This window comes from Rattus norvegicus, chromosome 2, assembly GCF_036323735.1.
Source record: "Rattus norvegicus strain BN/NHsdMcwi chromosome 2, GRCr8, whole genome shotgun sequence".
NCBI classification, from domain to species: domain Eukaryota; kingdom Metazoa; phylum Chordata; class Mammalia; order Rodentia; family Muridae; genus Rattus; species Rattus norvegicus.
The window spans coordinates 138,018,997-138,045,525 of NC_086020.1; the positions used below are offsets into that span (position 1 = coordinate 138,018,997).

A 26,529-nucleotide genomic window follows, 5' to 3' on the forward strand; every position below is an offset into this window, starting at 1 on the left:
ATTTGAATTCAAAAGCCTTTTCTTTGGGTCCTAGGTCTGGAGGTCACTCTACGGCCTGGAACAGTTTTTTATTTTGTTTTGTTTGTTTGTTTGTTTTATTTAACATTTGATGCCCAAGTTTCAAGATCATTTGGAAATAACACAAAATAATTCTTGTGCTGCGCACAGATATTGAACAGAATATTCAGTAATCCGTCCCTCACTTGGGATCAGAGGTCCTTAACCTCTGCATGACTGGCATTTTGAGTAGACAGTTCTTAGCTCTGGGAGCTCTCTTATGCACAATTGAATAATTAGTAGCATCTCTGATTTCTACATACTTGATACCAATAGCAATCTTAAGTCCCTATCCCTACCATGGTGGAAATCAAAATTAACTCCAGATGTTGTCCCATGTCTACTGGGTGAGGGGCACAGCTTTATTTCAATCAAGTTCTGAAAGATAAGAATAACTCTGTCCTTCTCTTTGACATGGACATAGATTTTAATTTCTAGAAGTGTAACATATGTAATTATAGTTATCTGGGTCTATATTTCCTCATCCAGAAACCATTATTTTCAAACCATAATCTGGAGTTAGATTCTAACCCTGAATATTCTATTACTGTCTCATGCCATCAAAGACTTAAGACAATGTATCCCTAATTAAAAACCTACACAAACAGTGTATGTTATACTAGAAAACGCCAGAAATTCAGAGGAGCAGACAAAGTGAAGGCAAAGAGAAGGAAGTGTTGGAAAATAAAGAAAAGGATTATTGTGTGTAGTCCACTTGGTTAGAACTGGAGTCGTTTTTAAAAACACACGTGTACATAGATATAAAAACCACACATGTAATATATGCAACACACACACATCCCAGATATTTCTCATTTGCTTATGATATTTCAGTCATTAATTTTAGCTTAAACTACATTTTTACTATTGTTGCTAGTGTGTTTCTCCACATGGACAGACAGACACTTGTCCACAGACAGTCAGACAGACAGACACACAATCTTTTATACATATGCAATATCATATATATATACACATATACATATATATATATATACACACACACACATATATATATATATATATATATATATATATATATATATATATATATATATCCCCTCACATACAATATCCTTCAAGGAACAGCTGCTCAGGTTGAGTGTACAATCACATATGCGTACAAATGGATGGTTATGAAGTCCACACTCCTTCTTTGCTTCACAGAAATTTAGCTTTAACTGAATATACACTGACAAGCCAAATAGTGTTGACAATGGCCTGTGCTGGTCAACTCTCCTTCTCAGGCAGAGAGGCTGCTTCCAGTGTTTCAAGTCAAATGTGTGCTAGTCAAATGAGACTATCTCCTTTTCCATGTACTGCCACCATGGCCATTTCCCTGTTTGGTGACTTTTTCTTTGGCTCTCCATCCAGTGTTACACGCAGTCGGGTCCTAATTATTTTGTTCCAGGTGCGCTGTATCCAAGCGCCTCTCCTGCCAATTACTGTGATCAAGATAGTTCTCAGCTCTCTTTGGATTCCAGAAATGGCTGCCCACTGCTTCTTGTCTCACAGACTAGATCTTAGTAATGAGCAATGGAGGTTTCTTCCTCCCTGTAAGCCCTCCCAAGACCTCCTTGTTTGCTTCTCTGCTCACTTTTTATCCTGCAGGCCCCACCTCACAGTCCACCTGTCTTCTTACAGCCCCTTGCTGCCGAACATTCCATTCAAAATAAGATAAATCAAAGCTCTCGCTCTCAAACAAGGAAAGAAGCAGACCATTAATGAATTATCCTTATGGTTACACTTAGCTGCAGCTGGAGCTCACTGTCTATCATAGTAACAGGGCATGCCTTTGTGTTAAAGATTATTGATAACGTATTTATTTATTTAAACCACCTTTGAATCTTCGCCGAACTAGGCGAAGTATGTCAACTTCAGGTGACAATTTTCTTGTAATAATCTCTCCCATCACAGCCCATGCAGATAGGTACTTAAGCCAAAAGGCAGGCGTGCAAAGGCAGAACCCTTAGATTTCTTTGTTAAAGCTTCTGGGTGGGGATGGGTCTTAGTACAACAGCATTTGCCTACATGGCAAAAGCTCTCAGTATGACCCCTGGCACTGGAAAAGAAAAATAATATAATCATTGGATCTTAGATAACATGTCATTCTTGAATATAAATAGACGTTTGCATGCTGCTATCATTTTATACAATCTTTTAAACCCAGCTTTTAGTAGAGGAGAAATTTCTTAAGGGCAGAGGCCATGCCTTTTGCTTCCTCTGTGACGACGGCAGTTATGGGAACACAGCTGGGTGTGCAGTTAGGTTTGCTCCTGGAGGAATGTTACTAGGTGATTCATACTTGAAGAAGAAATGGAGAGAAAGGCCCGAGGGCTCCAAGGCTTTGTTTGCATGCAGTTTGCTGAGAATAAACACAAATGTGGAGAGAAATGAGTGTGTGAACAGTGGCCCCAGAAGGATTCAGAAGCAGGAAGTTACAGTGTCAGTAAGAGACACAGCTGGGTTGTGGCCTGTTAAGCAGATGACAAGGGGTAGAGACAACAAATACCTTAAAAAAAATTGAAGGAAAGGATTTTAAAGAGTTAATGACTCGGATTTAGTGCCTAACAAACATAGGTCCTCTCTAGTTCTGTTTCCTGAATTAAAGAAAGGCAAAGACATCACATTTAGCCATAGAAATATATTTTGTACTGTGAGACCTACGGTATTAGGCCTGATTATCAGGCTTGAGGATGATAAAGGGAAGGGATAGAAATGTCCAGTACAGCCAGGTGGGGCACACGTCTTTTTTTTTTTCCCTTTTTTCTTTTTTTTGGAGCTGGGGACGGAACCCAGGGCCTTGCGGTTGCTAGGCAAACGCTCTACCACTGAGCTAAATCCCCAATCCGGGGCACACATCTTTAATCCTAGAGGCAGAGGGCAGAAGGCAGGGGGCAGGGGGCAGGGGGCAGGGGCAGGGGGCAGAGGCAGGGGCAGAGGCAGGGGCAGGGACAGGTGCAGGGGCAGAGCCAGGAGGATCTCTGAGATGGAGGTTAGTGTGGTCTACAGAGCTAGTTACAGGACAGTCAAGGCTACACAGAGAAACCCTGCCTCGAAAAACCAACCAAAAAATCAGAGAGAAAGGGAAGGAGGGAGGGAGGGAGAGAGAGAGATAGAGACAGAGACAGAGACAGAGACACACACACACAGACACACACAGAGAGAGAGAGAGAGAGAGAGAGAGAGAGAGAGAGAGCGCTATCTGGTATGTGTGGAATCAGTGGCTCTCCTCAAGCTAAGAACCTAGTCTGAAGCCACACATTCTCACCACTGCCGGCTCAGTTCTCCCCTTGGCTCAGTTCTCCCCTTCACGAACCCTCCCTTACCAAGCCACTTTATGAAATGTCAAAAGCCACTCATGGCAATTATGGTGTCCACAAATATGTTCACAAATTCTTGGCATTCTCTTCTTATGAGAGGGTCTAGTCTTCCTTCCCTGGAGAGTAACTGGACGACATTCTGTCGCTGCTAACGTATGGAATAATGAAGAATGAATATCTGTGGTCTCCACACCGTCCATGATGGGCACTGAGGCCTCCACCCTGATCTCTTGACTTATCCTCTCAAGGGAAGACAGCTCCATGTCTGGAGAGCAGCTAGGGAAGCAGTACAGGCCTGAAGGCACTAAGGCCCCGGGCTGAGGCCATTTGAGGGCGCTATTAAGGGAGCAGAGACTCCAATCCCAGTGGAACCAAGAGGTGAGCTCAGTCTCAATGGCTGGGTATAACCAGAGAGGACCTTGTGATGTCCTGTGTGTAACTTGAGAGGCAAGTGCCAGTCGCTCTATTCCTGGACTCCTTCACCCCAGAAGCTGTTAAGTTTGCAGTATGATTTGTTATTCAGCATTTCATAAATAGCATAAGACATTTTCCAACAAAACACACTCTCTCTCTTTTAAGCTTTAGTTTTGTATTTCTAAAAATTAACTTTAAAGTAAAATAAAACAAAGAAAACCAAACAAGAGCCCCTAGTATTCTAAATGTTTTACAGAAGCAAGTACATAACTATTCTAATAAGACTATTACTGTTTGTTATTTTTAATAATAATAATTTAAAATAACAAATTATTATTTTCTAGATGAAAAATTCAAGTTCTGTCACTTGCTCATGGTCTGGTCCAGGAGATGATAAAATGTCAGAGTCTGCGGCAGGGGACTTGTTCTGGCTTCGAAGTGGCTCCTGATCCCACACTAAGTCACCTGCCTACCAGGGCAGGGTCTTCTCTCTGTCTCTCTGTCCCTCTGTCCCTCTGTCTCTCTCTGTCCCTCTGTCCTTCTGCCCCCCCCCCTCTTGGCCACACCAGGAAGTTCCCAAGTTATTAGAAGGTAAACAGGGAGGGAGCCCTCCCTCCAAAACCTGCCTCTTGTGGTTTGGGGAAATTGTGTTTATTCACGAGTTTCTCTCACTAGACGGCCAATTTAACACTCTGCCAACTGGCCAATTATTCCCGTTCATGTAGAGCTAAGTGGATGCTTCTCCAGTGCACACCTTTCCTGCTCAACATAATTAATGAAGCTCATCAAAACCCTGGAAAACAAGCCCAGCTCACCAGCCCCTCTCTGATGTGTTAATAGGGGGTCAGGTGTTCCTGACCCACCGCAGGATGTTTATGCCGTCCTGAGGTTGCTCACAAATGCTATGTGATCATGACAGGGTGTGGGCAACCAGGTTACTAGACACACACAGGATTGTGCAAGGATCTGAAGGGAGGGCAATGTCAGCTCAGGTAAATTATGATGACTGGGGCACAAGACTGGCTGGGTGGAGGGTGGTGGGGAATATAGTTTATTCCAGTGGTCCAGGGTGACAGTCTTTAGGGGGTGGTGTTAACGTATTAGAGCTCTCAGATAGCCAGCAAAATATTTTCTTGTTGCTTCACCGCTCCTGCTGAACCCTGCCTTCCTGATCACAGAGCAGATGTTTTTGTTGTGGTCCACAACTCGCTGTCCATCACAGAGGCTGCCACCCACAGGAGGCTGCTGAGCCCTTGAAATGTGGTTGACCTAAATCGAGTGTGCTGTATGTAGAAAGAGCGTGTCCAAATCCAAGGTTTGGTAAGAAGAGAAGAAAAGAATATAACATAGTGTTCATTTGGAGAAAAACAAACCTAGATTACATGTTGAAAACCCAGTATTTTAATATATTATGTGAAATGACAATAACATTAATTCCAACAGTTTCTTTTGACCTCTTGTAACATGGCCCGTGGACATGGCTCTCATTTGTGGCTTGGAGTGTGTTTTTTTTACTGGATGGTGTTCTAGAATCTGGGACATCTAAAACTGTCACAGCATTGAGAGAGATACAAAGGCCAAATGACTTCCACGCCTTTTCCCTGTGCCTGTTCTGCCACACTAACGGGTGATAGTAAAATGAGTGTTATCCACTGCCAGGTCTGCTGTGTGCTCAGATGTGAACTCCTCCAGTTTCATTCAGCCACCCTTCAGTCTCCTGGCTTCACAACACGGGTTTGGACTTGTGCAGGCGCACACATGGTGCTGTGCAGTATCCACAACTCATTCTTCCCACACAGTCCGGAAGAGCTCACCGCTCTGTATTTAGTGGTATTTTAGGGAACGACGTATGGACTTAAGAGTGCTGCTCCCTGTGGCCTGGAAGGGTTGCAGAGAGCACTAACACACAGAATAGGGTGCAGAGGGGGCTGCCATCATGCCAGCAGCATGAGAGGGGGCTCAGGTCCTCTGCCTGGAATGGGTTTGATATGGGGGCTTGTTCCAGCCAGAGCCGATCCTTTTCTTTGCATCAATGCCTTACATCCTGGCTCTGAACGTATCCCTGGCCTACCAAGCCCATGGACACATCTAGAACCTCGTTGTGTGAACTGGCTGAAGTCCAAACAGGACCGCCCATACGCATCTTCAGATGGGTCAGACCTAAAAGTATTCACATAGTGCAGGTGAGCATGTGCACGGACTCTCTCAGGAAACGCGTTACTGCTAATCAATGAGCATTATTAATTTGGACACTCCTCAAGGCCGCTGGTTACCGCTCAGCAGATAGCACTGGGCAGGGAAATGGCAAGATCTTATGTACGGATACTACTCAAGACCTCATGCTGGAAATCTCTCCTCATGTGACATTGTTTGAGTCTTTATATATTTCATCAAATGCAACAATATAGTGTCATAAAGATCAGGCCTGTTGAAGCTGCCCAAGTAGCAGGCTACAGTACAGGGATTTTCTACTTTATAAAAATTGAAATGTTTAGCGCGCACATATGCATGCGGGTGCCAATGGAGGACAGAAGGAAAAGATCCCAAGAAACAAAAAATAGAATTTAAAAAGACAATTTTAAAAATGAAAAGAAAAGAAAGAAAGCTTTGGTATAACGTGAGTCATAAAGCTTCCAAAACTGCCCTTGATCTCTGTTTCCTGTTGGTAGCCACTGCTGGACATGGAGCCCACCCTTAAGTATTCGTTTCCCCATTTTTTGTTTCTTATTTTATTTTAAATTTATTTTATTTATCCCTTCCCCCACTTTTCCCCTACACGTCCTTTGTGTAGATATCATGGCTTCCAGCTTTGTGTTTTTATGGAATTCCTGAGTATGTGAATGAGTGGGTCTCTGTATTTTATATGTTTCTTATGCCTTTTCTTGGGATCTTTTCCTTCTGTCTGTCTGTCTTGTTCAATCCTGATGTGTCAACTTTTGTATATTTAATTTTATTATTATCCCTTAGATGCCTGTTTGTTTTCTAGTAAGAGATAGAAAAGGTGGATCTGAATGGGGAGTTGGGGAGTGAAGGAACTGGGAGGAGACATGGCAGGAACTGGATATATTATGTGAGGATAAATATATTTCAGTCAAAGGAAAAAACGGAAAAGGCAAGCAAGGAAGGAAGGAGGCTGAGTAAGCTACGAAGAGACGTCAGCAAGTGACCCTCTTCCATGACCTCTGTATCAGCTCCTGCCTCCAGGTTCCTAAGTTCTTTTCTTGCTTTCCCTCAGTGGACTGTGATTCAGGATAAGTGAGCCAAACAGACCTTTCCTCCCCAAGTTGATTTGGTCATGGTGTTTCACCACAGCAATAAAAACCCTAACACAGAAAGTGAACTTGATGTCCAGAGTGAATGAGGGACCCATGTTATCTTCCAGACCGGACTCTCTGGGGCTGCACACTGGCTGATGGGATGTGGACATCTCTTTTTAAGTTCATTGGTCAAGTTTTCCAGTTTCCCATTCTTCTGTTGACCTAATGACTTCTATTAGGAAGAAAAGCTAGACCTACTCTTTTGTCTGTAAATACAAGAGATATTTTAGAGGGTCCTGGACTGGAGTCCAGGGTGCTGAAGAATACAGCTTGAGAGGAAGAGAATCAAGAGTCGAGGGCGAAGTGAAATTGGGCATGTGGTCCATGGCTTATCATTTTCAAAGCCCAGGAACATCTAAGAGAGCTGTCTGGCTGCCATCTTTGATATGCATGGGAACACAGAACCCAGAGCCATGGCCCTGCCAATACATGTGAGAAGAGACTTGCTCTGAGGGTGCTCTCTCAAGAGATAACGAGCCTCACATTCCCTTGACATGTGCGCTGTCCGCTCTACTGCCTGCCTTTGATCCTGCAGGTTCTGGGGAAGGTAGCTCAGCACACTCAAAGTCCTAAGAGGAAAAGACGAAAAGCCACCCATTACGTGGAAAGATCAGAGAGGATTCTTCCTTTGACTATGAGAGGGGTGGTGAGGACGGAGTCATGGAAAACATACTGCTTTATCCTGTTAAGACATTCAACAAGGGGCTAGGGAGATGGGTCAGTGGGTAAGAGCATTTCCTTGCAAGCATGAGGACATGAGTTTGAATCCTCAGCACCCACAGAAAACATCAGGATGGCTGCGCATGCCTGTCACTGTAGACTTAGTGAAAGTAGACAGGAGTATCTTAGCCAAAAAGGTGAGTTTCCAGTTCTGAGAAAGACCCTATCTCAAATCAATATGTCAGGCGGGACTAGAGGAAGACACCAAACTTTTTGCTTTGGCTTCCCTAAATGATGTTGTATGTTAAACACACACACACCCACACACCCACACACCCACACACACACACACACACACACACACACACACACCCACACACACACACCACACACCCCCCACACACACTACACACACCCACTCACACACACCCACCCCCCCACACACACCACACACACACACACACACACCACACACACACACCACACACACACACACACACACACACCACACACACACACACACACACACACACACACCACATATACACACACACTTTAAAAATTATCAAGTCGATAACTGCCTTGCTGGTTTGATGATGTCCTCCATAGTCCTGAATGCTTTTTCCCCAGGTAGTGGCACTATCTGGGCGGCTTAAGGGATGTGGCCTGGCCAGAGGAGCCTGGCCAGAGGACATATGTAACTAGGGCTGGGCTTTGAGGATTCAAAGCTTTGCACCATCGCCAGTTCATTCTCTCTGCTTCCTGTTTGTGGTTCAAGATGTGGATCTTGGCTTTCCTGCTACCTCAACGAACTCTTCTGCTCCTGGAGCCATGGGCCTGGGTCATGACACTTTGTAACTAACACACTGCCATAGGTAAGGAAATTTAGATCCTGAACAATGAGATAAACAAAGGCCGCCTTACTGTGTTCTGGTGTTAGGTACCATGTCTACATCATACAATGGCAGTAGCGTTGGTAGCAGTTGTGGGGGGTGGGGGTGGCGTGGAGGGCGTGGTCTAGAGTGCACCTTCCCAGGGCTCATCACAGATCTGTGATTCCCTGCACTTGGAACACCTCCCCGGGTGATTCTTAGGTCCATAAACGCACCAGAGCCTCTGCTTATGAGTTATAAAGCTCTCTGAATGAATTGGAATCTGCTTGTCCCATAGCACCTTTCAAGAGCATTCTCACAGAGGACCAATTAAAATCGCTTTCTTCCACAGTACTATTATAAAACTAATTCCTTTCTCCAAACTTTTCTCTCTTTTTCTTTTTTTGTCGTTTTCTCTAAGTCTCATATTCTCAGAATCTGACAGAATGTCAATCAGGATTTTTAAAAAAATCTTCCAGAATGTGTACGGAAATGATTTTATTTTACCCATGGATAGAAACCTTTCCTGTATTAGGTGAGTTTCTAAGCATTTTCGCCTGCCAGTTCCCTCGACTGGGAGGCCTGGAGTGAGCCAGTGATGAACATTCCGTCAATACTCTGCCTGGCGCCTGAGTTGCCCGGTACCATAGGCTTAGTCGGGGTCACAGAATCTAAATCGTTTTCAGTCCGCAAAGTAAGTCGATATTTTCAAGATTCTGTAAGAGAGTCGGTGTATGTAATCATGAGGTCTTACCCCCAAGACTGGCTGGAGGACACTGTTGGTATTGTGTCCCCTTAAATATATGCATTCCCAATAGGAAAACTTAATGTCCAGAGTCACCCTGGCTTCCTTTTGTTGCTGTGATAAAATTCCCTGCCCCGAGCAATGTAGATCATCGGCTCTCAGTTCCTGGTTATAATCCACTGCCATGGAGAAGTGGAGGCGGGAACTTACTGCCTTATAGTCACAGTAAAAAGCAGAGAACAGATACCTGGGTTCTTGTTTGCTTGCTGAGTGTTTAGTCAGCTTCCTCTACTCTTACATAGTTTGAGGCTCAACCCAGGCACTGCAGTCACTTACAATGGTCTGGGTCTTCCTATATCAATAAACAGTCAAGACTGTTCCCCACAGGCCAATCTGACCTAGAGAGTTCTTCAACTAAGACCCATTTCTCAGGTGACTTGAGGTTGTGGCAAGTTGACAATCAGAAACTCACCATCGCAGGAGTACCTTGAGTTTGGCTCAACCCATTCTGCTTTTTAATGCCCATGATGTTGGAAACGATCATATGAGTCTTGCTGTAATAGGTTTCCATATCAGGCAACACTTAATATTCAAACAGAAAGGTGTTGATAGCCACTACAGAAGTCTAAGTGGAACTTGGCATTCTCGAGTGCCCCAGTACAGTGATGATAAAAGAGTGGAAATTATATAAGCAATGAAGAGCAGAGAGAAAGAGAGATGGCAAGAGCAGTCAAGGATGTCAACGGCGTTTTGGAAGATCAAAGTTGAATAACAAAGCAGCGCAGAGAGAACATCATGCATAGGAGAGAGCTCATTCCCATCATGCAATGGGAGAGAGCTCGTTCCCATCATGCAGTGCGAGAGAGCTCATTACCATCATGTAGTAGGAGAGGCAGAAATCAAACAAAGTGTGATCAGCGATCAAGGTGGGAGGCAGGACTATTGCTGAAGTTATTAGGGTCAAAGACCTAAAAAAACAGGCTTGGCCATCCATCTTCAATATGCCAAATGAAGAGGTAAGGAAATGTAAAAATCAGGGAAAGGAGGTTTAGTCAACATGACCAAATTGGGAAAAGGAACAAGGCTGTTCAGTGATACCCATCTTTCCCACCAGCCAAGTCTGTAAGGTTCAGATGTAAACAGAGAGCAACAGATAGGTGTATAGATAAGCTGCCCTGTTCAAGGTGTGGCTTGCCTTGTTTCAGTGTCCGTCTGTCCTGCAAAGTGGTCTGGGAAGTTGTTGCCAGTGCCTGAAATCTCTTCTGAAGAGAATAATTCTTCCTCCAGTAGGCACTAGGGAGGGCTTTGGCCTTTCCCCTTCCATAGGAGGAGATCTCCAAGGAAATTCAAATTCCTTGGGAGACTGTCGGATAGCCAAAGGGCACAGTGTCTGTTTAGACTCTCTCCACGGGGAAATGGGCTGAAGGTCTTTGAAGAGGTAGACTCTTCAATTCCACAGGATGGAGGAAGGATTCCAACTGTACAGAGACAAAGCCACCTGACTCAGGAGCCCTGGGACCCTTGGTTTTAAACGAAAACAGAGGATGTAAGTGAAAATGTCCCCAGCCCTTACTGACACATTCCTCACTGTCACCAACACAAGTACCACCAACTCCCTTCCCATGCTCAGGTCCTAATGTTGTCAGCAATGAGCTTAGGAATCGCATCTGTCCTGCTCAGGGGAAAGTCACCTACGGACACTGAGCCAGGGAAACTGGCTGGGCTCTAACCCAGTACCCCAGGGCAAGGGTCCATGAAGAGCAAGTCCTCTCCTGTGCTCTGCCGCACTCCTAAACAGATGGTTAAGGAAAAGCTTCTGCTATAAAGCAGCATGAAAGGACCACACAGAAAAAGCGGCCTCAGAGAAACAGACTAAGCAGAGAGCAGAAGAAAACTTCATTTCAAAATGATAATTAGTGTTCTTCGGTTATAAAGGACAAGCCAGAGAATAAGAAGGAGCTTATAGAAATTGAAGACGTGGAAATTAAAAATGAAGCATTTGATATCAAGGTTGGGAGACAGCGTTAAGGAAATCTCATAGAACACGGGATAAAAAAGACAAAGACATGGAGAATAGAAAAGAAATGAGAATCGGAGTGCTCGAGGAGGCTCACAATGCAAAGGGAGACGTCCCCAGGAGTTCAATAAAATAGGAAGGGAAGCAGTATTAAAACTATCTTAAAGCCCAGATATAAGGAGCATATATTACCAGATGCTAAAATCAATTTCTTGGTTCCATGTATCAGGGGTAGGAAAGTGGTTTGGTAGGAGTCAGTGCCTACTACCCAAGCATGAAGCCCAGAGTTCAAATCCCAGCACTGAGGGGCAGGTCTATGCATGCCTGTAACTCCAGCATTGTGAGGGCAGAGGCAGGGGGATCAGAGGAACTTGCTAACTAACTCCAGGTTCAACGAGAAACCTTGTCTTAAGTGAATAAGGAGGAAAGGGAAAGAGCAGGACACCTGACAGTCTCCTCTGGCCTCCAAACCATGCACGCACACACAAACACACACACAGACACACACACAAACACACACACAGACACACACACAAACACACGCAGACACACACAGACACAGACACATAGACACACACACAAAGGTAAACACATATCATTGCATTACACCTAAGGAGGGAAAGAAGCCACACTAAGATCCAAAAATCTTAGATTCCAAAAGCTCCCAAAGTTAAAAGGTATAGCCACACGTCACTGGGCTTCTTGGTGATGTGAATGTCACAAGCTTGTGAATAAAGCGTGTGTTCCAACGTACAGTTCTGCAGTAGAGCTGGAGAAATGCAGTCCGTGGAGGTAAACAAGAAAGTGAATTCATGGAGTCAAGTGGCTGCCTTTGAGGAGCGGGTGTTGCTGACAGTATTGTCTCTCTGAACTAGGTACATGTGTTCTTGGGGAAAGTAGGCACATCTATTTAAGGAAACGGATGGAAAAGACTCCACTTGTTAAGTTGAGGACGTTCAGAGATTCGTAGGATGTTTGTGAATCCTGGAAGTCTGATCTTCCTGTCAAGATGTTACAGGGGACAGGCTGATACCAGCAGGGCTTACACATTTTTGAAACGAAAACGAAAACTGAAAGCCTCCCTACCTGGGGAAGCACAGAGCCACATACAGAAGGCACATGCATACAAAAAGCAGGCTTAGTCAGTCCTGTCGTTGCCAGGGAGAGAAGTTAACATCACCTCTTGGGTACCTGACAGGTTTGTTTGTGCAGGAATTATAGTGTGCTCTGGGTCGCCTGCGTCCCCGCGGGGGCCACCGGCCTTTGGTTTCCTTCCTCCATAGCTGCTGCTTGTTTTTTCTTTATCAGGCACAGTGGTTGGGTCTACCTTCCCAGCAATCTCACCATCACTGCGCTAGTTCAAGATAAGCCCCGCCTATCAAAGGCTTCTCTTTAGACTTCCTTTCCTAGCTCCCCTTGCCCTCAGAGACCACTTTGTGTCACTCACACCCACGCATTCTCGGGGAAGCCCACAGCCAGCTGAAAACATTTCTCTGGTCCACATGTTGATGATTTTCATCAAGTCGCTTATTAAAAAGCCTTGATTGAGTTTCAGACACAGAGTTGGGCACCACGCAAAAACTAGATGGGGGTAGAGATTTTATTTTTGAGAAACAGCAGGGGGGAAAATGGGAAAATGTAACAGACAAGAGCAAAGTAAGTGTGGGCTGTTTCACTTTGGAAATACGTTTATGCTTTTTAAAAGGCTCAGTTACGACAACTGGACGCAGAAGTTTATTTTTTAAAGGTGGGAGGCACGGAAAGAGACATGATCAAGGAAATAATGTAAGAACGTGTCCTGGAGAAGATGGGCAAAAAGCAAGAATTGTAGTGCTTTTTTTCTTTTTCCACTGTTGAAATCTTAGCTTTTTATAAGAATCATAAGAGATGGTAAGGGATGAAAGGGTATAGTCACAAAAGGGGAGAGAGGGTGGGAGAGAGGCTTGGGAGTATCCACGGAAGCAGAATGCACCGCCAGCACACACCAGCGACCAGGGAGCTCATTCACCTGCAAGTCCATTGGACTCAAATTGCTTTCGTAAAACAGAAAAGGTAGACCCTTACTTTAAAAAATAAGGACTTTTCCTAACTTAAAAAATATTTTTCCTGGTGTCAGAATGAATGTATATTATGAGAAGAAAGAATATCCCGGTCAATAATGAAAAGAAAAATAACCTTGATAAAATAGAATGCCATTCCCAGGGTTTTGGATGCTCCCCCACTTTCTATGGTACTGATAAGCACAAGCCACTCTGTAACATATTAACATTTTGAGGAGCCGCTTATTTTAATTGTTAGGGGCATTTCCATATGTGAAATCATTTGTAACCCCACACTTTCATTAATATTAATTATATAGCTGCCAAAATATTTCTCTTGGTCTCAATCTATCAAAAGTAACACTGAAGAGCAGCAATGGCTGCTCTCAACCACATCAGGATCTAGGTTCGAGTCTTGGCATCCACATGGATGCTCACACCCATCTGTAACTCCAGTTCCAGGAGATCTGAGGCCCTCTTCTGGCTCCCATAGGTAGTGCACTCATGTAGCACAGACAGACATGCAAGGAAGATGCTCACGTACATAAAATAAAAATGAATAAACTAATAATTATCTTTATTCAATCTGATCATTATGAGGAACAAAATACAAATTCTACAGAGTAGAATTCCTAGATAAAAGCCACTAAAAAACTTAAATGCTTGTTTGTTTGATGACAGGGTTTCACTGTGTGGTCGTCTCTTGGCTCAAACTCATACCCATCTGCCAAGATGAAAGGCATGCCTTACCATTTCTGGCTTCATTTTGTTGTTGTTTTCTTTCTTTCTTTCTTTCTTTTCTTTTTTTTTTTTTTACCTTTTAAAAACACTCAGAAAGTTAGTGCATTTCTACTTGTCTCTGGGAGAAACCTCAGTTCCTACTAGTGTTTCATGTGAATAACTACGTAACTTTCTTGAAATAAACATGTCCAACGTTACAGTATTTTCATTGCCTAAGTCATTCATTAAAACTCAACATTGATTGCGGCCTTCAAAGAGAAACAGCACTCTCACAGGCAAGCAGAAAATAGCATGGGCTAACATTTGGTGTCTTGTCCGTAACTCACGTGCGTGTGTGTCCTGTGCCTGCATACGGCACACGGTGACTACATGCAATGCTAGGCAAATGCTGGGTCCCAAGCAGACAAAGCCTGAAATGGTATATTTGTAGACAGCCACTCTCATGCTTATGTGAGTATCTGGAAACTTGTTTCAAATAGTAGGTAGTTACTGCTGCATCAGAAAAGCACGTTGCTTTGTACCCGCTGGGGCTCTGTGCTAAGGAAGAAGCAATTGTTCCAATGAGCCCCTGCCAGAGAAGGCGGTCCACCCTGGAAGCAGCTCTGAGATAGAAGATGGCAGCATGCAGATCTAGTCCAGAGCTGCTTTACCTCACTGCGTCCTTTTAAAACATGACCTCTGCGGCTAAAGGCCTCAGGGACTCACCTGCAAGCATTAGGGGCCTAAAGGATCCCTTAAAAAAAAAAACCCCTCCTGTTCCAGCAAAGACTTTGTTTCTGGTTAGCGTAAGGAAAGGGGTTAGTGAGAGCGAGGAGGACTGAGGGGTATCATCACAGCCACATATCTGCAGAACGGAATGAATCATCTTGGGTCTGGCTCAGAAGAAACACTGGCATAAAAACAGCTCGAGCAGAAGCATAATTTGTATTAAGATTAACAACGGATCATTTGACAGCACGCAATCCCAAAAGCCTGGTGACGCATCTGGGCCCCCCACAAGCCTCCTTGTGTATCGCCTCTAATTTTGCTCGCTTCTGAACTTAGTGCTAACGTGTGTAAAAGGTTGCGTTTCCATTGATAACCTGTTTTTATATTTTAATGAAATCAGTATAAAATTATCAAAGCCCACATTCTCAATACGCTTCCTACCACCTCCCGCTCGCAGCTGATGTAAAACGAAGCCATGCTTTTTGTTTGTTCAGGCAGAATGGCTTTAAACCTAGCTGGCGTGTGGAGACAGGAAAGCACTGTGGGACTGGGGGGTGGACCACTGAGAAGAGCGAGAATAAATGCACGGAGCTCAGGCCTGTCTATGCAGGCCAGCACCACCTCCAGCCCTGTAGCTTCCATGCAGCCTGGGGTTGGGGGTAGGGAATGAGGGTGGGGAGAGAGTGGAATGGGGCACTGTGGGAGTCGCAAGATGCAAAGTTGCCTAGTTATGGGGTGAGGGGAGATCTACCTCTAGAACCTGTCACTTGTCCTGATTCATCTATTTGGGGACACTGGATTCCACAAGGGTGGCATACAGGATAGTGAAGAGACCCACATAGACCCCATGAATTCCTCTGTGTTGGAGAGAGTCTCTGTAAGTGCTTCCCCCCCACCCCCAGCGCAAGTCTTGAAGTACCCCCTGGGCATTATCCCCTACTGGTCAGCCTAGGCAAAGCCACACATTCACTCCCAGCTGACAGCTGCCCATTGTTTGCCTCCAAACCACACAGGAAGAGTGTGAGCGCTAACCTTCTTCTAATGCCGCATAGGCAAGGAGCAACCCTTGCTGAAATCCACCTGAACGCCAGGCATAGGGATCGCGGTACTCCGAGGTCATGTGATAGCAGTATCTAACTGTTGTAGGCAAAATGCCAAATGTTTAAACACTGAACGGCCTTCTAAGACCCACTCTCCACTCCGAAAGTATGGGAAACTCTCTGACTTATAGAAACCAAGGGTCATATTTTCCGTCATTTGTAATCTGTTAAGACAGCTGCATTCGGCTAAATGGTATAAAATGGTGGTAGCCTAGGCACCGTGCCCTCCTATCCACCCTCGGCTGATGAACCAGAATTAAAACTTCAGCAGCGTACCATATTGGGTCATGTACGTTCTGCAGCCTGCCTGCCTTTCTCACAGGGAGAATTTGACATAATTTTAAGATTCCTTGGCTATAGACAGGAATAGGATGTTGGCTTCTTAGACATTCACATACAGGAAAGGTTTATCGGGCTATTCTTAACAAGAAACCGCAGCAAGATACACAGGGGAGGATTTCTGGCGGTTCTCAGGCCCTCACCCCAGGCCAACCCTGGTGCCCATCGTACACTCGGGACAGCCCGGCACGCAGGAGAGAACGGCTCCCAGCATGCCCCACTTCCCACTCACCTGACCGTGGGCAGGAAGCGCAGCATAGGCCATGGGTGGGTTCATCACTCCTTTCTGCTTAATGAGAAGCATGCGTTTCTGGTCCTCACTCAGGTGCGCCCTGGGAGCCTGCAGCTGCGGTGGAGGTGGAGGCTGCTGCTGGGGCGGCTGCTGCTGTGGAGGCTGTGGCTGCGGAGGCTGCTGGATGTAGGGCATCAAGGGGGTTTTACTGGGGTTGGCCATAGGGGGCGTCATTCTCGGACTCAAGTCCGCGTTAAAATGGGTCAGAGGCTTAGTGTTGCCATAGGTGAGAATATTGTGCTGTTTGTTTAAGGAGTTTGTACCCAAGTTATTTGGCTGCTGACTGATCATAGTCATGTGATTGGAAGGGAGGTAGTTGTTCATGGTCGTCTTCTGCAGGCTGTTGGCCATTGCAGGCACTATAGTGCTTTGGTTGTTAAAGGCTTGGGGGTACATCATTGGGCTATTTGGTTTCTCTGAAGCAAAAGCTGTTCCATACGGACTTGACGGAGGCCCTAAGGGAGACCAACTTGAAGTCTGATTTGAGTGCTGCTGCTGTTGCTGCTGCTGCTGCTGCTGCTGCTGCTGTTGCTGCTGCTGCTGCTGCTTCTGCTGCATGAGCTTCGCCCTCTGTTGTTGCTGGGCAGCCATCTGTTTGAGCTGCTCTGCTGGGGACATGTCAGAGCTGGGCACTGCCACAGAGCCTGACCCTGAACCAGACACTGCCGCAGAGACTGGATTAAGGAGATAGCCATTGCCAGGCCGAGGTGGGGCTTGACCTGGAGTGTGGGCCTGGGTTGGAGTCTGCGGGGATTGGACAGCACAGTTAGCTGGCGAGCTGGCAGGGTTTGGAGCCACGGGAGTGTTGGCCACGGATGGTAAGCTAGTGCCTGTGGAGACAGTAGAAAAGGGAGGGCCAGAAGATGAAGGTCTGGCCTGAGGCGATCCCAGAGAGACGTGTGCAAAAGGAGAGTGAGAGGCATCACTCTTCACACTCACGCTCTCCTGGGAGAGTGGGGTCTCCATGGCTGTCTGTGAGAATTCCTGCTCCTTCTTCTCTTCAAAGTCTTCATTGAATAGGTCCTGGATGTCATCTTCTGGAACCGTGTTGGCCAGTTCGTCTATGAGTTCTTGCCACTCTTGGTCATTAAGGTTAATGTCAGAGAACAGCTTGTTCTGATTAGAAAGGGATGTTTCTGATGTGTCTATGCAGGCGGGGTCATCCAGAGGCTCCTGTTTGAGGTCCTTGTTCTGCAAGATAGCAAAGCTATCCTCTAGATCCCCACAGCCATTGACAGGGAGCTTAATCTCAGGGAGCCTGCCATTCTTACTCAGGTCTTCTAGAAGCCCAGGGGTGTGGACAGCACTGTTCTGCAATGGCAAAGAAGGCTTGAGGTCAAGTTGATGGAGGGGAGAAGCTGAAGGCAGTGGCATGTTGCTGGGTAGATTGTTGATGGCTTCCAGCCCGGTGCTAAGATCCTTTCGGATGCGCTTGCTTGTTGGAGAGAAGCTCCCGTCGCAAGCACCATTCTGCTGGTCCCCATTTAGCGGTGAACGGGCCCCTTCCAACTTCCTTTTCACAGTCTCTTGCAGCTGGAAAAGACATGGGAGAGAAGACACCTTAATCTCAGAGGGAACTCTTAAACATTGTAACGTGAATTGTTGTGAACTGCCTTTGTGTGTTTCCAAGTTTGTGTTGATACATGTGACCTGTATGTACATGTATATGGAGGACAACCTTGGTCACTATCCACCTTGTTTTGAGACAGGGTGTCTCAGTGGCCTGGAGCGCACCCAGGAGGGGAAGCTGGCCACTGAGAACCCAGGGACCCATTTAATTCCGGAGTGTTGGGATTACAAATGGGCATGTGCCTCAATATTTTGTTGTCCTCTGTAGGTTTTTGGAACAGAACTCAGATATTACTAGCTGAATAATCTGCTTAGTCCACAAATTACATTTTAAATGCTCTAGAACACACGCAAAAGAAGGGGTGCTTCCAGTTTCAAAATCAGGTATCGCCATGAATAGAATTCTGTGAGAAAAGCCTTCATCTAAAAGCAGACTTCAGAGAGTGCAGAGATGTACAGGTCATGGCGAGGGTCACCGAGGAGCATTTTTCCAAATGAGAGACATCACACTTGAAAAAGGTATCCATCCTCAGTCTGCACCACACCACAACTGACATCATCAAGGAATTAAATTGACGATACTTTGAAGAACATTAAAGATGTCTTTTTTTAAAAAACCACTGCAGTGTAATAAACTTGCAAATTGGAAAGAGAAAGAACGGAAGAAAGAAAAGAAAGAGACCATGCAGACAGATCACCATGGCCTTTCCCCAGACCCAAAGTCTACAGCGCTCAATGAACTACACATAGCAGCCATCCTGAAGCTGTGGCACTTGGCTTTGGGTTTTCGTGGAGTGACTCTGCTATGCACTTCACCACAGGAAACCGAAGAGTTAGAAAGGCTCAAAGCTAGGAAACAATCAGCTGCATATCCTTTCGCGCCTCACGTGCTTTACTTGAATTATGCCCCTCCTCATCACCAAGTAATAGCACTTCCTGTTCTTTCTTCATTTATACTATGCCCACATACACGCTTGTTTACAGATACACATGCATACATGACAGCACAGACTCCCGTATGAAAAAAAATGCAATTTTTTTCTGAGAGTGGGGAACCTCACTTGATATGATACTTTCAAAATCCATTTTTTCCCTGCTAGTTTTGTGGTTTACCTTTTCTTTAGAGCTGAAGATCGGATTTTGTGTATGCAGTAGACCCTCGCTATCCGTGTATCTGTTGATGGACGACTAGGTTGGTTCCATTTTCTCACCACAGTGACCGGAGCAGCCAAACTGCCTGTGAGTGTGGATTTACACATTCCTGCACTGGTATACTGAAGACTGATGTTGGACAGAGCCTTAAACATCTGTGTGTGTCTTAGTCCATGTCACCTTCAGCATCGTCTGCTGCCTGGTGTGTTTCCATCATTTCCCATGATGCCACACTTGGTTTCCTCTCTCACTGTCGTGCATTCTTTGTTGTAAATGATGAGGATTCTTCCAGGTTTCTCCTTAACATTCCCCCTTCTGTTCATTTATGCAATTTTCTCTTCTACAAGCCTCGACCATCTTCCCAGGATGGACGGTCACAAACTGTGTAACCAGCTCCGTCCCTGATGAGCCCACTAACTCCACCTTACTTAGATGGTCCAGGAGCATCTACAACTCAGTTCCATCCTGACCATCCCCCCGTCTCAGGATCTGAACGGTTATCCAGGACCCAAGTGTGAGCATCCTACAGAGATAAGTTCATCCTGTGCCTACCCACACTGTCACTGCCCCTGACCAGGGATCTTCTCCGGGTGACCCGTTCACTCCCTCATCTGTTCTACCCATCGTTTAACTCTCAGATCTGTTCTCTAGACTGACACCTTCTTCAAAAGACACATTGCGGTGTGGCTCCTGTTTATAAGCCCACGCGGCCAGTTTACAATCTCAACTGCCATCTTCCGATCTTCCTGTCATGTCCTTCCACATCCTCCCCACACTCATTCAGTGTGTGTGTGTGTCTTCTATCAATTCTCCTTAAAGATTTTTAAAGAAGATATCTGTATCTGTATCTGAGTCTGTGTCTGTCTGTCTCTATATAATATACATATATATGTGTGTGTGTGTGTGTGTGTGTGTGTGTGTGTGTGTGTGTGTGTGTGTGTGAGGTTTCCTTCTTCCCCTATGCAAAGTATTTTTTTTTTTGGCTTGGAAAAATAAAAAAATAAAATCCTTCTTTCTTTCCTGGTTAATACTTCCTGTCTCCTCCCCTTCTCTGGTCAAAGGCTGCTCATTTTTCATACCAGATTTCAGATTCTTCTTACTGTAGGAAGCTGTGTGCCCCTCCCTTTCCAACCCCAGCCCACTCACACTCCACTGAATTAATTAGAATAAGGTTTTTTAAGCCGTCTATATGCCCCCATTGTAGGCATTGGCAGACTTTGTGCCAAAAACTTAGGGACTGTGGCTGCCTTGTTTCCTGGGTTTCTGCAGTGGTCAGGATCCTAGCAACAATTATTAAGAAGCTGCAAAAGGAGTCTAATTCAGAGATGCCACAAGTGAGTTTGAAGAAGAGTAGAAGCTTAGTGGCCAGAAGGAATTTCTGATTGCGAGTCTTCTTCACTCCTGGTAACGGGTGGGATGCTTGCCTGCTCCGAGGAGTGGTTTATGGACTCGAGTTCTTGCTAACTCTATGGGTTTATTCGTTTTATGCCCAGCTCATCTCTTTGACACTGTTCTTCTTAACAGAAGAACGGTGGTTGTGATCCATGGGTGTCCACAGAGTGGGAGCTGGGGAGATGTATGCTGACTGGATGAAGGCTTTCCCTTGGTCATGCTCCCCCTCAGCTGCATGAGAACAGGAGCCTATAAAGGGCCTCAGTGGTACAGGGTGGAGTCCAGAACAGTTCTTCCGCCTGGGTACCTCTTGCACTTGGCAGAGATGACCTTAGGAGTGGGAGGTGTTGGGTTCCCTCTGAACTGTACTTGGTAGACTTGGCAAGGCTCCAGAGGAGCCCCTCAGATCGTAACACTGATCTAAAGGTGAAGTGAGTTTTAAGGAATGTGTGCTTTCTTGGAAGCCGAGAATTACGTTTTAAAAAAGTAAACAGAGTCAAAGGGTTCCTTGAGCCACACTCCTATCTACTCATTTCCCTAAACCTTCCAGTTTTCATTACAAACCAGACCCCCTCCTGTTCACCCAGTCCAAGCTCCTCAACAGCTGAGAACAGGCAGGGACCTAACTGGAACCCACCAGAATTCACTCGACTTCAGAGACAAAGACACCCTCACGTTGCGGGGACACCACTAGACAGCGAAATGCAGCAAATGGGGAAACCGAGGCTCTGATCATTGGTGTGACAGTTGTTTGAATGCATGTAGCTCCGAACACTTAGAGAATCCGAGTATCACTGCCTGACAGAGAGAAGGCCAGGCACCCCCTGAAGTGATGGCAAGCTCCAGAAAAAATGAGTACTGTCTTTAAAAACGAATCTGACCTCATTTTAGAACTCACAGGCCCACGACTCTGTTCTAGGGCCTGTAATGAATGAATAGGACTGAGAAATACAGATGCTCTACTCGTCCCCTATAAAACAAAGGTGGCCCAGGCTACCCTGGCCAACGACGCACTCACCTCAAAGGAGTTAAGTGCACGAAACACTAGGGTCCAGCATTGTAAGGTGCTGGAGTCAGAGTGACTGCTTAACTCCAAGATTCCCTCCACCCACGCACTAGAATACGGTGTGGTGCTCAGCAATGGAGGCTGCGGTGCCTGAAAGGGGGCTTTCACTTCCGCTTGCTTCCAAGTCCCCAGCAGTTCCCAGCTGACAACCAAAGAATGAATTTGGAGAAATTTGTATAAATTGTCCCAAGTCTGGTTTCACCGGTTCCCAAACGGGTTAGTAACACTTAGCTCTCACAGAGCTACTGTGACGGGAGTCCATATGAGATAATGTGCAAACACATAATTTGGCACGTGGGACCCAGTCAGCACGCTCTAAGCCTGAGCTATACTATTTTTAAAATCCAGTCACGACTGCCATGGGGACAGAATGCATCCTGGATCTTCGAGACACAGATAGGTATAATGACGATATTTCTGCTCCCTAGCCAGCCAGACCTTAATGTTTTCCAAGCATCTGGAGTCGCTTTCTTAATATGAGCAACAAAAATCAAATTTGCAATTCAATCCCAAGTCCAAGTGCTAATGCATCCGTGTCCCAGATTGTAGAACAGGGGAAGCTACGTTGTTCAGGTTCAACCAAATACATTTCCAGTATGCCACCTGAATGGGGCTGCCGCAGAGTAGATTCCTTTCCCCAAGGGTCTCGCGCTCTCCGCTGCTGGCCCCTCTTAACCACATCTTGGTATGTATATTTCATGCCTCGGCATTTGGGAGTATGAGAAAGCCAGCCCTGAAGATGCTACGTTGTGGTTTTTATGTCCCGTGTTGTTATGTCCAGGATAGAGCAATCTTCATGCCCATTCTCTCCGTCTCATCGTGTGTTGTTTTATGGGAAGGTGGTCTGAAAATCTAATTCTCTCTCTATGTCTCTCTTGGGAGAAGGGGGTGTGGGAGGGAGGTGAGGCGCAGTGCCCGTGTGTGCTGGAGAGGCTGACAAGCATCTTGTTCAGTGGGTAGAAGCCTCGTTGGCTGCACAGGAGCAATTGTCTTGGGAGTCCCCACTCTTAGGGACTCAGGTCCACCTCAGCCCAAATAGCCTCTCTCAACAAGACTCGGGCCCTCTTGCCTCCGGGGGCAGAAAGCCTCTCAGTATACCGTGCTCTCGTGAACAAGCACAGAAACTTCACCGAGGCTTAACTAGCTTGTTTCCACGTCACCGCGGTTACACAGAGACGCTGCCTCCCATTAAGGGAAGTGGAGCTGCCAGTAGCTGAAGTGTGCCATTCAGCTAATGCCTGTGACAATATGGGTTGCCATCAGGTGTCAAGTACTCGGGAGACAATAATTCCCCTTGAGAATGCTCCAGAGATGTCCTCCGCTCAGCACTGTGGCCTGATAGCTTGTGTTTATGTTAAATTACAGGATATATATGAGCTGGGGAAAGTAAGAGAGAGAAAACCAGAGGCTGAAAGGGATAGAATGGAGCATGCCTAGGAGTCTGTGATGTTCCCCAGGTCGCAGGGGTAACAATAGAAGAAACCTGCACATCGTTGTCTAGTGCAACAGCTAAGATATGGAAAAGATCCTTCCACAAAGAAACAGATTTTTTAAAAATGTGATATAGGGCTGGTGGGTAAAAAAAAGAAATCCTGTTTCTGAGCCTGACATCTTGTTTGATTCCCAGGATCTACACAGTAGAAGAGAGAGAGAAGACATTCAAAGATTGTCCTCTGACCTCCACACGTACATGTGTATATACACTACAGTGCACACTGATACACACACACACACACACACACACACACACACACACACACACAGTATGTATTTTTTCAGCCATAAGAGGCACATATGTCAGATAATATGAAAATAGAAGCAAGCATCTAAGGGGACAAACCAGACAAGTGGGAGAGGGGGACTGAGGGGCGAAGGGAAGGAGATGCTTCATATATGTGTATGAAAATGGCTGAATGGAATAGTTTCTGACTGTATCGTTATAAAGCACATGCTACATGATCACAAAGGATCATGGTCATCCTTATATCAGGCCTTTGTGACAATGGGGCTGATGGTTCTATACTGGGAAGGAGACAGTGTTGGCATTGGGGGATGGGGAGGTGACACCTGTTACAGGGGAAAGCATGTCTGAGGTTACCAGGCCTCTACTGACATAGTGAAGTCCATGCTTAGCAGAGTCCCATGTGTCCCCTGAACCAAGGCGATGTCCATTTGGACAAGGACTTCTCTTTAGACTAAGGTAATGCCAAAGAAATTCTCATTGCTGTGTCCCCGATTTCATAAGACATTGTCCAGGATCGTTGAGCTCTGGAATATAGAGGGCAGTCCCATCCATAATAATCACTCTAGCTAGGTGTGGTGTAAGCCTGTGTGCCCAACACAGAGAAGGCTCTGGAGGGAGGTTGAAGAATTGAAGGCTAATCTGGGCTACATAGTGAGACCTGTTTGAGACAAAACAAGAAAAGCAAAATCAGCTCTCTGGGGGAAGACCTGGGAATGAACGGCCATCTGCCCTGCCCTCTACCCTTAAAGACTGTTTTAGAAGAGAGAGACCCATTTGACAGGACTTGAGACACCATGCATGTCTGAGGCTCATATCAGAGAGGTGGCTAAACCCACAGTCAAATTCGAACTCAGTTTTGACTCTGTAGCTGGCTTCACACCCTCACCCAGGACTGGGCTGAGTATCACCCTGCCTTCATCAACAACTAAATCAGAAGGTGGTGCACAGTACTCCCACTTAATACGCCTTCAGGAATCCTCGCTTCCGTCCCATGCAGCTATGTCTGGGCAGCCGTTATTCTCACCCACGGATTGTATGCCCATCCTCTACAGGTCGCTGCCTCTGTGGAGATATTCTCAAAAGGAACTTGGCAGCAGCCACCAAGGGCTTTCCATGAGGCTCCAGCTCTCTTCTTCCAGTGTGAATCTGATCATGCCCTTTCTTCATTCCAGACTTTTCTGGAACCGTCTGCAGTCACCGGTGTCATTTAAATGAGAGACACATAGCTGCCCTGCCCCCAACTTAATTCTATTCCCACCACTGGTCCTTTTCTCCTACTTTCTCCCCAACACCAAGCAACCCCAAACATTCAGTTGTATATTTATGCGTATGTGAACACAGGATCTCTTCTGACATAGGTGCCGTTAGCTGATTTTGTTGCTGAAACATCATCGTATACTTAAGATGGCAAAGGGGACTCCATTGGATATGCAGCCCAGCATGGATGCAAGGCCTTTGTGGGACTCAGCGTTATACCCAGTGATCTGTAGCTCCAGCACAAATTGTGTGATTGTTTTCTCTCTGATCTTCTCGAGTATGTGACAGTCTTCTCCATCTCCTCCACAGGGCCATCTGCCCTTCACAGCTACATGTGGACGTCATCGTCTGTGGTTGTTCTGACAATCCCCTCCCATGACTCCTGACCTTAGTTAGGTGACACTTTATGTCCTTCCCTGACATTGGGGTACACAGTGCCCTGTAGAAAGTCTTTCTTTCCTTCATGAATGGATAAAAAAACACTAGTTCTCATATAACCACATCAGGTTTATGGCATTGCTCCTCAAAGCAGGCACTCAAAAACGCCGGGCTCTGTGAGAAGGTTGGCACAAATCAACAATTTATCTTGGTTATCTGAAGACGCTAGAGACAGGCTCTCTCCTCTTTAATGCTTTTGAGAATTCCAAAGAGGATTCTACATGGGAGCTAAGAGAGGACATAAGATGGGGAAAGTAGGGTCTGAAATTCAGTCTTTTAGGGGCATTACCAGGGACATATCTTCTTTATTTTATTTTACATTATGTGTGCTTTCCCTTCGAGGATGGCTGTGCACCATATGAGTGACTTGTGTCTGCGGAGGCCAGAAGAGGGTGTCTGATCCCTGGATCTGGAGAGCGAGTGGCCAGTGCTCTTAACAGCTAAGCCATCTCTGCAGCCCCAGGAGGACAAACTTTCACATGCATGTGGACCCCAGAGACTAGACGTTTTGTAGATGAACTTTAAATATCCTCAAGAGGTCTCATGTGGTTTCTGTTCTTTTGTCATAGTTGTTCCTCTAGCACAAGTGTGAATGAGTTTCCTTTCCCGACTCTTAGAGACATGATTCCTTCCCTGAGATTTGAACGTGGGTCTGAATCTCCCTGCAGATGCTAGTGACCTCTAGGAGAACACTGGGTCATTTTGGTCCGCTCTGGGCAAACTTGAAGATGCTTCTCGAGAGCCAGTCATCACGTGGTTATTCTCTCTCCATTGTACGAGCAGGAATGAGACGAGGGACATGTGGGTGAATCTGACTTGCCTAGTTTGTAGCTGATGAGGTGACCTAGCATGCACATGTGGTAGATCTTCTCAGTGTGAGGCTAGAACAGAGTGCAAAGCACGTCCAGAACCCTCCGCAGAGGTAAGCACTCTTACAAAGCCTCTAAGACTTTGAGGGATTTGATTTTCCTTTTTTCTGTTTTCAAGCACTGCTATATGATAAATTACTTTTTAATTCATTTTTGACAGTGCATATTAATTGTTCAGAGGGGTTTCATGGTGGGATTTCCATATATACTTATGATGTACACTTGATCATATTCAAAGAATTTTATTTTCCTTAGTGCCACCCCCCCCCCCTTCAGTGGGTCCAGTTCCCTCGAAGCTGTTAACACGACAGATGTCCTGATTGGGCCTCCAGGATCCCTGACTTAGCAGCATCAGACAGAGGCCAGACTGGGACACAGGGTGATGATTAGAACAGGAATAGCAAGAGAAATGTCATGA

General features: G+C 45.8%; 1 protein-coding gene across 1 annotated transcript in view; it reads right to left on the reverse strand.

Moving 5' to 3' along the window:
* The window catches only part of Maml3 (mastermind-like transcriptional coactivator 3), a 417,349-nt gene that overhangs the window by 147,730 nt on the left and 243,090 nt on the right, over positions 1–26,529 (reverse strand). The window contains exon 2 of the mRNA NM_001107675.3: positions 16,565–18,157. Coding sequence (NP_001101145.2) covers positions 16,565–18,157 — 1,593 coding nt within the window. The remainder of the gene's footprint in view (positions 1–16,564; positions 18,158–26,529) is intronic.